This window comes from Rutidosis leptorrhynchoides, chromosome 2 (genome assembly GCF_046630445.1).
Source record: "Rutidosis leptorrhynchoides isolate AG116_Rl617_1_P2 chromosome 2, CSIRO_AGI_Rlap_v1, whole genome shotgun sequence".
NCBI lineage: Eukaryota > Viridiplantae > Streptophyta > Magnoliopsida > Asterales > Asteraceae > Rutidosis > Rutidosis leptorrhynchoides.
In genome coordinates, this window is record NC_092334.1 from 481,700,323 (window position 1) to 481,718,464 (window position 18,142).

The 18,142-nt window shown below is 32.6% G+C and overlaps 1 protein-coding gene across 1 annotated transcript; it reads right to left on the reverse strand.

The window, feature by feature from the left end:
- Positions 1-5,320: 5,320 nt before the first annotated feature.
- On the reverse strand, positions 5,321-7,840 carry LOC139892641 (putative UPF0481 protein At3g02645). Its single transcript, XM_071875748.1, has 3 exons — positions 7,494-7,840; positions 6,623-7,118; positions 5,321-6,287 (listed from the first exon to the last, which is right to left on the reverse strand). The coding sequence occupies exons 1-3, from the start codon at positions 7,806-7,808 to the stop codon at positions 5,386-5,388; spliced, it is 1,713 nt and encodes a 570-aa protein (XP_071731849.1). The 5' UTR covers positions 7,809-7,840; the 3' UTR covers positions 5,321-5,385.
- Positions 7,841-18,142: the final 10,302 nt, after the last annotated feature.

The following is an 18,142-nucleotide window of genomic DNA, read 5'->3' on the forward strand; positions in this document are numbered from 1 at the left end:
TCAGTACCCAAACAGGCACAAAAGCAGCCCTTCTAGACCAAAGTGGCACCGTGGAGCCTTCTAGCTCACAACTTGAAATTAAAAACGTCTGGGCTCGAATTACGGTCGTCTGGGCTTTTGATTTGCCTCAATCCGAGTCCGTACGAGAAAGTTATGACCAAATTGGTGAAAGTGCGCATAACCTCGCAACATACACCAAACTTTTGTACATCTAACACCCGACACATCAAACACTATATTATCACTAAGAATAATAATATTTCAAGTCGCCTCTACTTCCCGAAACATCTCGATCTCCCCCGTATCATTAAATTACTATTTAAATATAATAAAATAATACCCCATTTTTTGGGATGTTACAATATGAATGATAATTTATAATCCATGGACATTATAACAACCCTCAATTTTCCACTTCTAAATTTACTAAATTGCCTCTAGGGTTCTCAGTATTATGTGAGTATTCATTATAGGGTTGTTATTGAAAAACAATTAAATCGATATAATATAGTAAGTATTTATGTAATAAGAAACTATATGAAATATTAATTTATAATTAACCTTATATATATATATATATATATATATATATATATATATATATATATATATATATATATATATATATATATATATATATATATATATATATATATATATATATATTAAAGTATTAAAAATATGATGTGACCTTTATATAACTAATAAAACTATAAGATTGTAGATGTAATTAAATAAAAATTATAAATATTAATAATAAATATAAAAATTTCCAAAAATATTATATATATATATATATATATATATATATATATATATAATTTTGATATTTTAAATAAAGAGAAAGGATAATATCAAACTTTTAAAAAAAATCTAGAAGGATCTAAAAGATAAGATAAAAAAATTATATTTTTTTTAAAAACCCATAAAAGGGGTCGACCATTTTAAAAGAAAAAAAATTAAATGTTGTATTTATCCTTTAAACCTCTATCTTTTTCTCCAAACATTTTATTAGTATAAATACACATACAAGGCTTCATAAATTCTTCACAAACACTTTGAGGCTTCTCTCTACACACAAAAATAATTGTAAGTCTTTTTCCTTTTTCTTTCCTTTTATTTTTTTTATTTTTACCGAAAGCTTTATTTTTGTTTAATTGTTTATAAATCGAATCAACTCATAAACAATTAATCTTAAGTTGTTAAAATAGATATTATACATTAATATAACCTGAAAAAAAAAATTATATTAATTTGTAAATAGTATTTATATTTTCTTTTAAATTAAAACATGTATATGTATATGTTACGGTATATATATAAATAAATTTAAAATTTTGAATTAAATTATGAAAAATACATATCAAACTCATGATAAATATGTACATATTATTCTGGTCCCAGAATAATTTTTATAAATTATTATATATAGTTTTATTTATTTAATTGTATTAATATGAACCAAAACATATAAAAATTATAATAAATCGAAAAGCACTTGATAAATATATAGGATCTGCTTGAAAATTATATTATTATTATTCTAATATACTAACATAATTTATTTATTTTTAAAAATCATTAGAATAATTATTATTCATTTATTTATAATTTGGTATACATAAATAATATGTAAATTGATTTTTAAATTCTATAAATACTTAAAAATAGTAAAAATAATTTTTACAGACTCTAATAATCATATAAAAGTTATTTTAGTCAAAACCCTAATTTATATATTATTCTACATATTTATTCTCTATTTATTTGTATTTGGAAACTATCTACTAAACAAATAAATCTATAAAAATTCGAATCAAAATATTTTTAACATAAGGATCTGATAAAAATTATTTTTATATTATATCAGAGTTATAAAAAATTTTATATAACTTATATATCAGTAGAAGAATTATTGTTTAATTAAAACCATTCGATTAATATGTAAATAATGAATAAATAAAATTTAATTGTTAAAAATTATCAAAAACAGAATATATTACATGTAAAAAACTTAAACATGTTCTAGCATATATTTACTGAGTTATATAAATTTTTGGAATGTTTAATCTATTTATTTAATTTATTATTCGATATATATAGTATATATCATTTAATTCGTAATTAAATAAAATAAAAGGATACAAATTATAAATAAAATTTTTATATTTATCTAAGTTTGTTAAAATTGAAGATATATTTATTTGGGTCGAACCAGTATTTTATATGGAATTAAACTTGTTCTATGGATAAATTAAGAATAAAAACAAAGATAAATACAAAATAAATATAAAAACGTGATAGATAATTTTCTACAGTTTAATATACTGAAATAAATTTATTAAAATTATATCCATATTTATTTGGTATTTATTTGAATTAAAAATACAATTAGATAAGATATATACAATTTCGACATAATATATATATATATATATATATATATATATATATATATATATATATATATATATATATATATATATATATTATATTAATCAAATTATATTATGTTTAACTTAAGACCAGTAAATAAATATGTAAAATAATATAACGTTGGTCAATGGATACATAATAATGATATATAATAATGATATAACGACACGAACGGATAAAGTGTCATGGGGTAAACTTTGTTTAGTCTCGATATCATACACTTCAGCACTACTTTCAACTGATATGGATATATCAACTGTTTATAACTAAATCTTGTGGTCTAAAAACTTTGGTAGTTTACCAATATAAACCTATGAATTCACCAACCATTTTTGGTTGACACTTTAAGCATGTTTTGTCTGAGGTGATGATTGATAAGCTGTATTTGGTACTTGGTGCTCTTGAATGCTGCTATGGAGTCCGCATTATTATTTACATTTTTGCATATGAACAATTTACTATTTTCATTTTGAATATCAATGTAATGACAATTTAATTTCGCTGCTTTAATACATTTGGTTTTTTAATAAAAACGTCTCATTTAGAGTCGTTCTCGCTTCTACACTTGTGTTTTGGTATTGGTTAGTCACAGATACCCCCGGTCCCATTTAGGTTATGTGACAGATATATATCCATTATCACCCGAAATAGAATTATACATTAATATATACGTACTAAAATATATGCATATACACTAACTTATATATATATATATATATATATATATATATATATATATATATATATATATATATATATATATATATATATATATATATATATATATATATTATACACACACACAACAACAACAACAACAAAATTCAGATTCCACAAAAGTGCGATATGAGAAGGTAAGATTTAGACAATCTTTCCCCTGTCCTAGAATAAAGAGAAGTCATTTTTCAACCCGGAGTGAAACACTCCCAAGAGTAGAGAAAGTCCTCCCTCTCAATGTTCTATGGATAGAGAGATTGCTTTCGAATGGACCTCCGGCCAATAAGTAGGTTGAAAAAAATAAAAAATAAACAGAGTGAGACGCCATGAAAATGGTAGAATCAAATTTTTATGGGCTTTAAACCTGTCTGAAGTTCAATTTAGGGTCTAAGCGACAGTCAAGTCGTCAATAAATCGACGCTTGCTATTGACTCGATTAATAGAGCCAATATATATATATATATATATATATATATATATATATATATATATATATATATATATATATATACATACATACATACATACATACATACATACATATATATATATATATATATATATATATATACACACACACACACACACACACACACACATATATACACATATACATACAACCTCAAAAATTTATAATTATTAACAAAAATAAGGGTTATAAAAGTTACAATTATTAATTTGTTACAAATAATATTCAACGTAACATATATAGATTGGTTTAAACTTGTATATACTTATATTGTAACATATTTTGCTAATTAAAATTACAAACATGTGTAATAAACAATAAATATAAAGATTAAACACTTACATTTGTTATAATCAACGACAACAACAACAGAACTCAATCCCACATAAGTGGGGTATGTGGAGGTAAGATGTAGACAATCATTCCCCTATCCTAAAATAAAGAAAACTTATTTCTCTATTCGGAATGAAACACCTTAAGAGGAGAGAAAGTCCACTTTCTCAATGTTCTATGGATAGAGATATTGCTTCCGAATGAATCTCCGACAATAAGTAGATTAAAAAATAAAATAAAAATAAAAAGTGTAAGACACCATGAAAATGGTAGAATCAAATTTTCATGCGTTTTAAACCTGCATGAAATTCAAAATAGTAGTTATATTAATATTTTATGGAATATCCGATGGATACTCATTAACTCGTTTAATCTATATATGAATATGAATTGATAAAATAAAATTAAACGAATATATAATAATAAAAATTAAATAGATATAAATGTAAATAACTGGATAGATGACATCACCTAATTCATATTTGATCAGTTATTATTCGTATAATGTAAATAACTGGATGAATGACATCTCCTAATTCATATTTGATCAGTTATTATTCGTAGATAATATACTTTTATTAATGATTAACTAAGTCGAAGCAATTGAATGTTGTAAATTAAACATCGCATTGCATTTAGATAAGATTTAGATAAGATTTGACAATCAAACCAATCAATACTAAAAGATTGTAAGAGGGATGATATATCGTCCATAAAAAAATGAGATAATCCCAATTAGAAATTATAAAATCTTACGCATTATCTAAAATTGTTCATTCTAAATGTCGTGATCATTGGGAACTAACAATATATAATCTATCTATCTATCTATCTATCTATCTATCTATCTTCAGTTAATATTAAAATGTTAAAATGATGATGTCATTATTAAACTAATTTCTTTATTAAGAAAAATTCAAAAAGAAAAAGAAAAAAAATCTAAGCATGGTAGGTGATGTCATTAATTTAAATAATTTTGAATTAAAATTAAATCGTATTAATTAATTATTAAAATTAAATCTTATTAATAATTATTTTAATTATTAAAATTAAATAATTTTGAATTATTTTAATTAATTATTTTGAATTGAGTACGGGAAGGTATAAAAGCTAGGCAGAAGTAAACTAATTTCTAAATTTATATTTTGATTTACACTTTTAAAATAAAATGACAACCAATATCATCTCTTATGATTGTATGTGGATTGTTTAATATGCATTTTAAGTGTTTGATGAAATGTTCAGCTGACGAGTTTTTTAGTCGGACTCTGTGATCCCACGGGTCATTAAACTAAATAACTTTAGCATTCTAAAACATATCATTAAACTAATTCGTTTAAACAAACCCGTGATTTCACTGGTCATTTCACTAGTATATTATAATACATTAAACTTTAAAACACATACTCGTACAATACATGATTAGATCACTAGGCACCATCTCCGGGTATTTCGGGGAGTTGATGAAACACCCTTGCACATCTATAAACTGAGCAAAAAGCTTGTACAAATGTTAAAAACAACATAAACAATGCAGCCAACAATGTTAAAATCTTCCAAGATGCAAACACATATTTCTTCATAAACTTTGACAATTTGACTTTCCATGTTTGACCATACCTTTTATTCACATCTTCAATCACTTTATCCATTTTTGGTACTTTTGTCAACTTCACCGATTTACTCATCCCATTCCACAAATCAGCAACCTCTTTATCACTCTTCAAATGGTTCAAAACTATCCCTCTTTCGCTTAACAACTTCGCATCTTCTTCCGTGTCGATAATCCCATTCATTAACTCGGTGTAACGAGCCACGACTAACGGGCCAGATGCAACACACGCTTCGTACGCTACCAAGTTTCTTAAATAAACCTCCGTGTTCACGTCCAATTCGACTACAGGCAGGTAAAGTGTAGACGTTGCATTATCGAATTTTATATCAGATATTCCACCGTTGATGGGTGAGAAATTGATCCCTGCGTCAATTAATTCTATAACCGATGGAATTGTGATTTCTTCGATTAATGGCGCCTTAGATTCGCTACCTTCTTCATTAGATTTCTCCCCTTGTTCGCCACGAAAGTTTTCAAGCATGTTTTCAAGTGGCTCTTTCATGAGATTAAGTATAGGCAACTTAGATATGATCATCCATGGAAGTTTCATCGCCAACTTCATCGGTCTACCAAATATAATTTTCTTTATAATCTTCAAAAACCCTGCATTCGATTTAGCAAGAATTCTTAACAAGACTTTGAAGCAACGTCGAGTATCGCTAGGCTTTGCAAAGGATTCTTCTTGATCACCATCAGAGACGGCAACTTCATTCATACCTGTGTTCAATATTAAGTGTTAAACCGTTTATTCTGAAACAAAACCGAATGAAAATAAAAATATCAAACTGATTTTGAATTCAGTTTTTAGTTCAGTTTCAATTCGAATTACAAATTTAAAATCAGTTAAACTGAAAGCCGAATTCAAAATTTAATTTAATTTAAGTAATAATATATTAGGCAAATCAAAAAATAGCTTTTTATGATCTTTTTGTTACAATTATGATTTTTTTTCTTTCAATTTTAACATAACAGATCAAAATTTGAAGTTAGTTCATTAAAACTACACATGGATCATATCATTATTCAAGAAATAAATATCATTCTATTAATACCGTGATGTTCGATCTCAATCATGGCTTCGATATGTAGCTCTTTCATATTCGGGACCGTCATATGGTAGAAAAAATCGAGCAAGTGATCACAATCTTCGATATCGACATCTGGCAACTCTTGTCCTTGAAATGGAGAAAGTTCACGGTACAACCCCATCAACATGCTTTTTAATGTCTCGGCAGCCGACTTGTTCTCGTTCTCGTCCTCGATTTGATGTTCGAGCATCGTTTTGATTAGAAACAAAGGAATTTGATTCTCTACCATCACCAAATCACGAAGAATCGCCATATGCGATAGTTTCTTCCCTGAAACATCCACCAAATGCGATATCGAAGATGTCACCTTGTTTAGCTTCTGTCCTTCTTGGTTCTTGGAATACACTTGCAGAAACTCGAGTAAAAATGACATATCAACCGCCATCATCCAAATCAAAGCGTCCCCAGACATATCAAGAAACTTATGATAACATGCACGAATTCGAGCCTCATCGTTTACCTGTTGAGTTATTAGCAGTTACGCTTGTAGCAGTTATTACCACTTATATATGTACTAATACTACATACGTCCCAAAAAAAAAAAAAAAACTTACTTTCAAATTCATATATATGTCTCAAAATAATTGTTAACATGCAAAAAACAACTAATAAATATCATTAAACTTTCAATTTACCCGCCTTTAGTACTTTGAATTATATATTTTTAAAATAAATTAAGTTAAACTAACTTTGAATATAAAGACAAAACTGACATTTATTAAACCTGTTTTGAATTCAATAAACATATCTAGAGGACTGTTTCTGGGAATGAAGAATTGATAATGAAATTTTGTTTAACAAATCATAATCAATCAAGTAAAACGAATTTAATTACCTTCATTATCTCGATGATACGATCGAAGCTAACGTTCATGCGTTTTTGTGTTCTTCGTGCGGCTGCAAGTTTGTACCTTTGCATGTCATAAACTTCTGGGCGCCAATGATGAAACGGGCCTAATGCGACTTGTTGTGGGATGTATGATTCTGGATTGGTGGCTAGAAGCACTTTTGGGACAGTGAAGACACAAACGGGGATTTTGTTCATTTCTTCATCTTCTTGTTCGACAATCGTTTTACGGATGTGTTCGACCCATTCTTCTTCATCGATGTCGGGTTTGGAGAACGAGTAGGAATTTGTATAGGAAGTCATGGTGATATTTGTTAAGAGATATACGAAGATAAGAATAGTGTGCGCATGGGATGATTTGTTAAGTGGTATATAATGTTGTATATAAACTAGTGTTGTGGAGTAATGAGTTTAAAATAAAACGTGAAATGTGTGATGGAAAATAGCTGAAAACTAAAGTTTTGGAAGGGAATAGTGCTGTAGTGAAGCTGAAACAAGAAAGCGAGTTTTTAGACCACCCCCTATCGTTAGTTACCCGTCCGTTACCCGCACATTACCCGTCATTACCCGTAACTAACCATAGGCACGGGCTCATTACCCGCTTTAGTTACCCGCATTCACCATGGATTTAACGGAAGTTTTAGGTTTAGTTATAGGAATTGTGGGTCCAGTGACTTTTTATTGTTGGACTTGATGCTTTATTGCTTGTACGCTGTATATTAAGAGGAGTATTGTTTTAGCCATTATAGGGAGTGTTTAATTATGAGTTAGTTATAGGATATTGGTGTTGATGTGGCGCTGATGTGAAAGATTAAGAGGATGAATAGTTTAGTTACGATAGGGAGTGACCTTAACTTACTTAGTGTCGTACCTACAACATTTTTGTTAAAATAATATTAATTTAATACAATTCATTTTTGCGGAAAGCAATTTAATATATTCATGCTTGTTAAAATAATTATATCAACGTTTTATGTAACTATAAATTTATTTAAAATTTAAAGTTGTACGAAGTTGTAACTTTTGTGATTTTCTTATTTTATGAGATAACTTTTACGGCTATTAATTAAAACGTTCATTTTACCAATTAATTATAACGATTTGCCTCTAAAAAAATAATGATGTCAAAATGCCCTTACAAGTCGCAAGGTCACACTTCGACTATGTGACTCGTGATTTTGACTAATGACTGATAAATTCAAGTCGCTATGAAGAGTTTACGCAAATGACGAAAAAACAGCGGGTCGCATGATCGCAGGGTCTTCTCATCCGAACCTTGTGAGTTGAGACTTTTGTGGACTACTTGTAGACGCTAAGATCTTAGATCAAACGTTATACCAAATCTATAGGCGGAATACACTAGATTGGAATGAGCCAAATAAGATTAACACTTTCGGGATCGAAGAATCAAACCTCTAGAAGATTAGATCGATGTCTAACGTTGCTATTCGGTTGGGGTTGTGTTAGGAACGCTAGCAGACGACCAGAGAGACGACAAGAGTGATTAGGGTGTGTAACCTATCAATGTAACCCGTCACCTCTATTTATACAAATCTGCAGTGACCATCGGGCGATGGTCCTAGACCATCGGCCGATGTTCGTCGTCCCTCGTCTAATGGTGCCTTCCATCGGGTGATGGTCTGAGTTGCCAACCAACAACTCAAAACTTATCCTACGGTATTGGTTTAACAAGATAAACATTAATAAGTAATAACCAACATTCAAACATATTTGTTCATACAAGAAATGACTGAAATAAACGTATCTCGAACAAAGAACTAGGGATTACAATAAATGCACCAACACTACTTATTATTACAATTACGCAAAACAAACATTGCGGTTACAAACGCGTTCACCATGCGAAATTTACGTTTATGCGACATTGCGCGCCCGTTACAAATGGTTACCAACCAAATACGTTCAAACACTCTTTTGATTCTCAATTACGACAATTACTAAACACTAAACAACCAAAAGAAACCGCCACCGCCGTCGTAAAAAAACTTCGATTTCGAAATTCTTTGACTTAATATAAGGTGCAACCTAGAAGAACATCCAATTGATCGGGTTCGAAGGTTCCATATCTAAGACATATCAAGTGTTAAAGCCCATAGGTATGTACAATGGAAGAGGACGAGGAAAATATTCTCCAAACTTGGTTTTTTCTTAAGAGCATTTCTTCGAACAGTTGGCGTGTATAATAAGAAATTTTTGTGTTGTCGCGTAGCTCGCAAGCCTTGTGTCAAAACCATGTGATTGTGTTATTCATGATTCGTGAGGTATTGGGTACGACTTTGTGACTTTTAGTAACAAAAACATTTTATTTTGAACTATTTCAGGGGCGATCGTTTAGTTCATTAAATCTGAAGAACAAGCTCACGCATGTAGCTCTTGTGAACACCACCTTGATAAAAGAACATAATATTATATTTCAAGGGATATGCTTTGGGTCGTGGTTAGATCTTAGTTGTCCGACTAACGATCGGGGTCTCGTGCATCGTATGCTACAGTTAGGCTGTGATAAACTCCGAAGGGATGTTGATAAACACTTAGAGGAGGAGGGTGATTTATGGTTTAGGGTGAGGCGTAAGTATTGTATTCAGTTTGGCCGAAGAGAGTTTTGTTTGGTTACAAGTTTCAAATTCGGCAAATATACAAACTTTTCGAACTTTATAAGGCCAACACTGAAAGGGAAGACCCCACCCATTAGGGTTCATTGTTTCGCTACCCTTTAACCCACACGATCGGTAATAATACAGGATGTTACCAACCAGTTAACGAACGAGGCGTTAAATACCAGTGACGATGATCAAGTCCGACTGGCACTTATACTGATTGTCAGGAGGGGTTTTATGGGTAAGCAAAGGGCTCACATTGTCAACCCGTACTTACTGCAGTTGGTAGAGAATTTCAGTTCTTTTAACTTTTTTCCTTGGGGTTCACGTGTTTGAGACACTACCTATCCTAATTTAATTATAGGAAGGTAGAAGGCTAGTATATTATAGTCTGGGAAGAAGTACATATTAGGCGGTTTTATGTGGGCGTTTAAGGTAATTTAATCATGTATAATCTATAAATCCTGGGAACTGTGATGTATTATTTTTATTAATTAATTACTTGTATATTTGGATTTGGGAAGCTTAACGTGAGACTATCTCAAAACTTGTGGTTAAGAGAGACACGGCGATTCCCGAATTCTGGGACAAAACGGGAGCATCGTTTATCTATGAACATTACACGAGACTACTACATGTTGAGGTCTTCAATAATTTGAAAAATAGTATTTAATAATAAAACCCTGGTACCAACAAGTAAACTGACAGGATGATGCGCCGAAGAAGGTTAAACCATTGAGTGTTTTGAAGACCACCGGGACTGAGGCGGCTTGTGGGAGGTGGTTGAATAGTTTTTCATTTTTGGTCGGGCAGGAGGAGGCGGGAGACGAGGACCACGCACTTGATAACTAACAGATTGAGGCCATGGGATAGAGGTTGATGGTAGTGGGGGGTGATGGCATTGAGATTCCATTGACTATGATCATGCGAGTGAGGGTCGCCCGGATCGCATTTTGGAGGTAGAGCGAAGGATTGGTGACCTGGTGCGACGGTTTGATGATCAGGCACGCCAAATAAAGGATCAGGGGGAGCTAATAAGGGACCATGCCGTCTGCATCAAGGATCAGGATGAGTGCATTAAGGATCATGATGAACGCATCAAGAATCAGGATGCCCGAATCATTGAGATAGAAAACCATTTGTTTGAGCCTGACAAAATTGATGTACAAAATATATACCATCTAATTTCGTAACATAGAAAATGATTAAAGTACTTTTATTAATCTAAATGTTGTGTATGTGATGGAATTAACAGGATAACGACGATGATGACGGTTATGTAGGCGACGATATACACTTGGATTACGTGATGGATATTCTGCCTATATTGGAGGAGCACATTAAGTTTGCATCGGAGGAGCACATTAAGTCCGCATCAAAGGAGCACATTAAGTCTGCTCCGCGCGTCATGAGAAAAAGTAAGAGAAATGGGGGTAGTTGTCCTTATTTGAGGCCCCTCGTACACTACACCGGGTTACAAGAAACCGGGAAAGAAGCCCAAAAGGTTAGGCTTGGTGAAGCCTGATGATCCGGGACACGAGGATCGGGGGTACGATGGTCCGGGACATGATGGGCCGGATGGTTCGGGTGACAGGGAACCCGATGGTTTAGTACACGCGGAGCCCGATGGTTCAGAACACGCGAAGCCCAATGATGAAGGAACGATGTTCCATGTAACGAACCAACTTCGTTTTACCAAAAACATGCCTTAAAATTTTTTTCCTTATTCAGTATATCTGGACGGCGTCCAGTTATCTGGATAAGGAATTTTTTTTTAAGGCATGTTTTTGGTAAAAACGAAGTTGGATCGTTACAAGTGGTATCAGAGCATAGTCTAAGGGAATTAGGTGACCTTGGAATAGGTGCCTAGTCTTAGACTTATTGGCGGTTGTGCGTTATTTGCGGGACTTGTAGGAATACGGGTCGGATTGAGATTTGTTAGTGCCTTAGAGTAGGTGACTAACTAGGACTTGTTTTTGTCCAAAGTGTGATTATGTGGGGCCTTATTTCGTGTGTAAATTAGTGCCTAGACAGATAGTGCCTATTGTAAGTAGGCGAACTTGGACGTTGTTTCAGTGATAGTCACCTAGGTTGTAGGTTGACTTGTTGTTGTGGTGTACTTGTGTACGTTTATTACTATATTGTATATTGGTGTATATATACAGGTATCTATTGGTGCGGTGTCTTAGGGATGAATCTATTGGAGAGATTCGCATGTTTGTCGATTTGAGTGATCAAGTTCGCGGTGAGGACTTTGGTCATTCGGGTACTAGGAGTTATCGCGTGTTATTTTGTGTGAATGTTGCGTCAGTCCGGATAAAGTACTTTGCGTGACCATGCGAAAATGGTAAGGTACGCAATTGTAATAGTGACTGATCACCGTTATTACAACCGTGTATCTTGGCACCAAGCATGACATGACGAGTACCGAGCGGAGGAAACGTGGCATGGTTGAGGTAGAATCGGGACAAGTAGGAATCTTTTATTGGTTCCTAGGATATAGTGGTCTCGGGTGATGTGCTTGTTGCCACATCGGATTTGTTGTGAGTCAGAAATTGCTACGGTGGATTCGGTTAGTTGAGATGAGTGAGCAAACTCACAAGTTCAGCGTGTACTTAGTCACCCTAAGTAATGGGTGCACTATTGAGATCGTCATTGGTTGTAGTTACCCATCGTAACTTGGATAACTGATTAGTGTGTATGTGTGTGCGACGAGGACTTAAATCCCGTAATGGGATGTATCAAGTCTAATGATTGTAGAATTGGGTTACACTCCGTAGAGTGTGTGGTTAGAGAATCATGTAAGGGTTCTAGTTGTGAGTCGCCTTGAAATCGGCAAACCGAGGAGTCTTTGGGTCATTAAACTCATGGGAGTGGGACCCGTATGACGATGATTGCGTCAGTGTGTTAGCGTGTTATGGATTATAGGGTAACATTCCTAACGAAATATCCCGTGTTGTAGTGGTTGTGTCGACATTTGGAAGGGTGTAAGACTTGGTGTTCCAAGCAGCTCTTAGCATTAGACGGAAGGTTTCGTTGGGCTATATCATTTGGCCTTGTGGAAAATTGCGGGTAGCATGTGATCGGTAGAAACTTTCGATAAGATAATAAACCGTAAGGTTTTTCGGGAAGGTATGACCTCAGGTCATTATTATTGAGAGGTAGGTGATATCGGGTGTATAAAACCCAAGGATCGAGTTCCTAAATCTCGATAGGCTGCGGTGGGAGTTTTCATGACACTGCGTCAGGTGCCTTTTTATACCTGCTAGTGTAATGTTCAACTCCGGTAGTGGTGTGATCACTTTGTGCTTAGGGTGCCCGTGTAATACCCTTGGAAGCATCGGAGATTATAATAGTGATCGACGGGTGATAGCAATTCGACGGTTGCGAAAGTCGAAGTTTAAGAACATTGTGATGAATACTTCTTATGAAGTGACGGATGAGTGAATCTTGTTGCTCTTAAGTGATGGATGGGTGAAGATGACCGGTGAGTCGGTGACAAACCTAATGGTCGGTTAGGCCGAAGGTTATGATGAAGTGTTGATATTGCGGTCGATGCAATTATTGTGCCGGATTGGTCACTCTTCTCCATGAGAGTGTGCAATTGCTGATAAAGGTTCGTGGCGTGGAAGGTCGGGTGATCTCGACTGAGATGCATGACTGATTAAGTGGAGTGGCATATGCCTAGGCTTAGAGGCGTATGTGGGACTTTGGTGGAGTTCGCTTTGCGAACGATTAAGGCAGTTGACTGTAAATTGTGGTAAGAAGGTATGATGTCGTCGCGTGTACGATATTCCAAGTGAATGTGGATGTCGGCTCTGAGAGCCTGAAGTGAATTTGGAGTAATGTGGAGTATGTGACCAACGATGAGAATGGTCATGTGTTCCGTGGAACGACAATTTTGTGGGATGTTATCATCTTAGTGGTGAGAATGTGGAGCTGAATCCTTAGTGGGGGAGTTTTTACTTCCGCCCGAGAAAGCTTCGGTGGTGTTTGTATAGTGAAATGGCGGGGTGTACCGTGCTAGGCCTCAGCAGGAATTCGGATTTCCTAACGAGGAAGAGTGACGGGTTGGCTATGTCGACTCGAGATCGTGTATTTACGATTGTGAGTTGCGAATCCGGAATGATATGTGTGGAGATTGGGATGTTAGAACCGAGTGTGGTGTAAGATCTCTTACGTAAGGTGGTCGTGTGGTACCAAAGAGTACTATGAGATCAAGTATGCAGTTGGAGACCTCGGAAGTGAGAAAAGGAAGCTGTCATTGCGGGTGCTCTCGTAGTGAAAAATCTGGGTTGTCATGAAACCCGGATAGGATTAGTGGATGGGAACGAGTTCGATATCGTGGCGAATGCTGTATTTTCCCTGTCGGGAAAAGTGATCTTAGAAATTTTCAGTGGATCATTCCACTTTATGGACGATTGTGAGGCGGAGAGTTTCGGTTCTGACTGTCTCCCGTAGAGACACGCGGATGTTGTTTGTTTGCAAGAGTGTGTACCCTAGTGATGTGACTCGTAGGTTGCATTGAAATGTCGAGGCCATCCTTAACGGACAGTGATAATGCTAAAAATGAACATATATTTCATAGCATTATCCCTCAAGAAAGACAAGCTTTTGGTTGCAATTGTTCTATTTACAAGTGATATTCGTTTAAATAATAAAAGGTGAAGACAAAAGGCAGATTCGACGAATTGAAGACGCAAATGATCAAAACGCCAAAAAGTACAAAGTACAATCAAAGAGATTCAAATTATTGATGAGAAACGCCTAAAAATGACAAGAGTATAAGCCATGAAACGTAAAGTACAAGATATTAAATCGTACGAAAAGGCGTTCGAAAATCCGGAACCGAGACATGAACCAACTTTCAATGCACGACGCAACGGACCTAAAATTACAAGTCAACTATGCACATAAATATAATATAATATATAATTAATTATGTAAATTATATATATATATATATATATATATATATATATATATATATATATATATATATATATATATATATATATATATATATATATATATATATATATATATATATATATATATATATTATATTTATATATTATAAAAATAAACGTCGGCAGCCTAGGATTCAATTTGTGTGAGCTGGAATGCGAACCTTCGCACTCGCGGAGCTGTGAAGCACAAAAGCTCCGCACTCGTGGAGCTGTACAGTTCAAATTGGGCCTATAAAAGCTCGCGAATTCTGCTCGATGAACCATCCCTTTTTCTTTCTTTCTATCTACGTAAAATATATATATATTTATATTTATAATTTTAATTTTAATTTAAGTTAATAATAATAAGGTTATAGTGGCGAATGTTTTAAGTTTGTAAGTCGAAACTCTATCCGTGTAACGCTACGCTATTAATAATCACTGTAAGCTATGTTCTTCCTTTTTAATTTAATGTCTCGTAACTAAGTTATTATTATGCTTATTTAAATCGAAGTAATTTCGCGTTTGGACAAAAGACCGACACTTGTGGACATTGGACTATGACTATTAATAGATGGGGGTATTGGCTAATTGAGCGACAACTCATTGGAATCTGTCGAACCTATCTTCAAATTAGTTAATCTAATACTTATTTAAATGATTACGAATGTCCTATTTAGTGACGTTTATACGACATCCTTTACAATCATTTAATTAATTATTCGGGTTGGGTAATTGATTATTCAAACTGATCAATTGGATAAATTAATATTCATATCTCATTAAAACAGGAGTGGATTACATACAACGATAATTGGTGTAATTGTTAACAAAGTATTAAAACCTTGGATTGCACGCAGTCAATACCCTGATGTATTCATTAAACTAAGTATTAAAACCTTGTTATAGTTCGAATCCCCAATTAGTTGGAATATTTGACTTCGGGTATAAGATTAATTTGACGAGGACACTCGCACTTTATATTTATGACCGATGGACCGTTATGGACAAAAACTGTATGTACATATCGAATAAACCAGGACAAAGGACAATTAACCCATGATAATAAATTAAAATCAACACGTCGAACATCATGATTACGGAAGTTTAAATAAGCATAATACTTTTATTTCATATTTCATCGTACTTTTATTTACCGTCATTTTATTACTCGAAATTTTATATATCGCATTTTATTTATCATTATTTATTTTACGCACTTTAATTATTGTCATTTATCTTTACACCTAAAAATATAAAATCGACAAACCGGTTATTAAACGGTAAAACCCCCTTTTTATAATAATAATAATACTACCTATATATAATTATATATATTTATATAAATATAGTTGTATAAAAATATAGTACGTTTTCAATTAGCTCCCTGTGGAACGAACTAGACTTACTAAAAACTACACTATTCTACGATTAGGTACACTGCCTATAAGTGTTGTAGCAAGGTTTAGGTATATCCATTCTTTAAATAAATAAATAACTTGTGTAAAATTGTATCGTATTTAATATTATTTCGTAGTAAAATAATAACTATTACGTACCCCCTCGCTATAACATCAAGTTTTTGGCGCCGCTGCCGGGGATGCCGAAGCAAAACGCTATATTTTTGTAAACTATATTTTTGTAAAAATATATTATTTCGTATTTCGTAAAAATATTTTGTATTTATAATAAGTGTTAAAAACATTAAAAAGAAAAAAAAATAATACATATATCTATTTAAGTGTTCAAGTAAAAAAAAATAAATATATTTTTATATAATTTATATAAAGTATAAAAATATTTTTTTTAGTTCTTAAAAACATAAGTTTACTTTAATAAATATTACTTATATTAATTTTGTAAAGATTATAAAATAAAAATAAAAATTGGACCTGCGTAATTTGGGCCTGCAGCTCGTTTGAATCTGCATCCTCCTCACTCGCGGAGTTTTTGGGCAGCAGACCTCCGCACTCGTGGAGCTGCCTGACACGCCTGAACCTCAGACTGCATTAATTATGTTTTAGGGTTTAATTTAATTATTATTTTTATTAATTAATCTAATTAGGGTTTATATTTAATATTAATTAGTCATAGTTTAATTAAAGTTGTATTTTAAGTTTTAAGTGTTAATTAGTTTTATAAATACTTTTATACAATAATAAAAATAATATTTTTATAAAAATTGTATTTTCATAACTTTAAGTATTATTTCTATATTTTGTATCTTTTTAATCGTTTATTCGTAATATTTATATTTTTCGCTCGTAATTAGTTTAAGTTATAGTTTTTGCCGTAGTTATTTTTATACTTTTAGATTTTTAGGATTTACCGTAAAATCCCTTAAGTATTTTTTCTTTAGACTAAAATTTAGGCGCTTTAGAATTTTACGACTTCACTTATCGTTTTAGTATTTAATAAAATTTAGTGCCTAATTAAGATATTGCCGTTTTGGATATAGAATTTCTTTTAAGTTTTAATACCTTTAGACGCAACTTTTAATATTTAATTTTTAGAATTTTAAGTTTCAACGCGCTACTTTCTTATTTTATTTTTCAATTTTTTATTTTTCGACGTTTTTCGACGCTACTCTTTTTCTTTCTTATTTCTCGCCGCTCTAGTTTTTAGGACTTAGAATTTTCTCTATTTCTTCTCTAATAATTCAAAACGAAAAATTATTTTAAGCGGTTAAATTGATAGACATCCAAATTTTCTGGTTCGTAGTAATAGTTGGATTTGTTAGTGGCTGAGTTGTGAGCTTCCGATTTAAAGGGTTCTGGCTCCCTGCTACATCTTTTGGCTATTCGAAACGTGGGCAAAAGCAGAAAAGTCTATTAATTTGATAACTTATATAATTTTTCTATCTTTTTTATAACTAATAGGATATTCTGTGAATGCACCGAGCAAAACGTTCACCACCTTTCATACGTTCACCACCTGTAACTCAATCAAGACATCTAGCCAATATTGTCGCCGTTGATTTTTCTTTAGAATCGTCATCAAGTCGACCAAGTAATCCAATTCAAATTTTCGATAATCCATTTTTTGAACCCAACCTCACAATTGAGAATCC

What these genes read in the sequence shown, in the direction of transcription:
- LOC139892641 (XM_071875748.1), bottom strand. Translation starts at nt 7,808, where the DNA reads ATGACTTCCTATACAAATTCCTACTCGTTCTCCAAACCCGACATCGAT. An exon ending in GTATCATCGAGATAATGAAG is followed by an intron (nt 7,119 to 7,493) that starts GTAATTAAATTC and finishes ATAACTCAACAG; the next exon opens with GTAAACGATGAGGCTCGAAT. An exon ending in GATTGAGATCGAACATCACG is followed by an intron (nt 6,288 to 6,622) that starts GTATTAATAGAA and finishes TATTGAACACAG; the next exon opens with GTATGAATGAAGTTGCCGTC.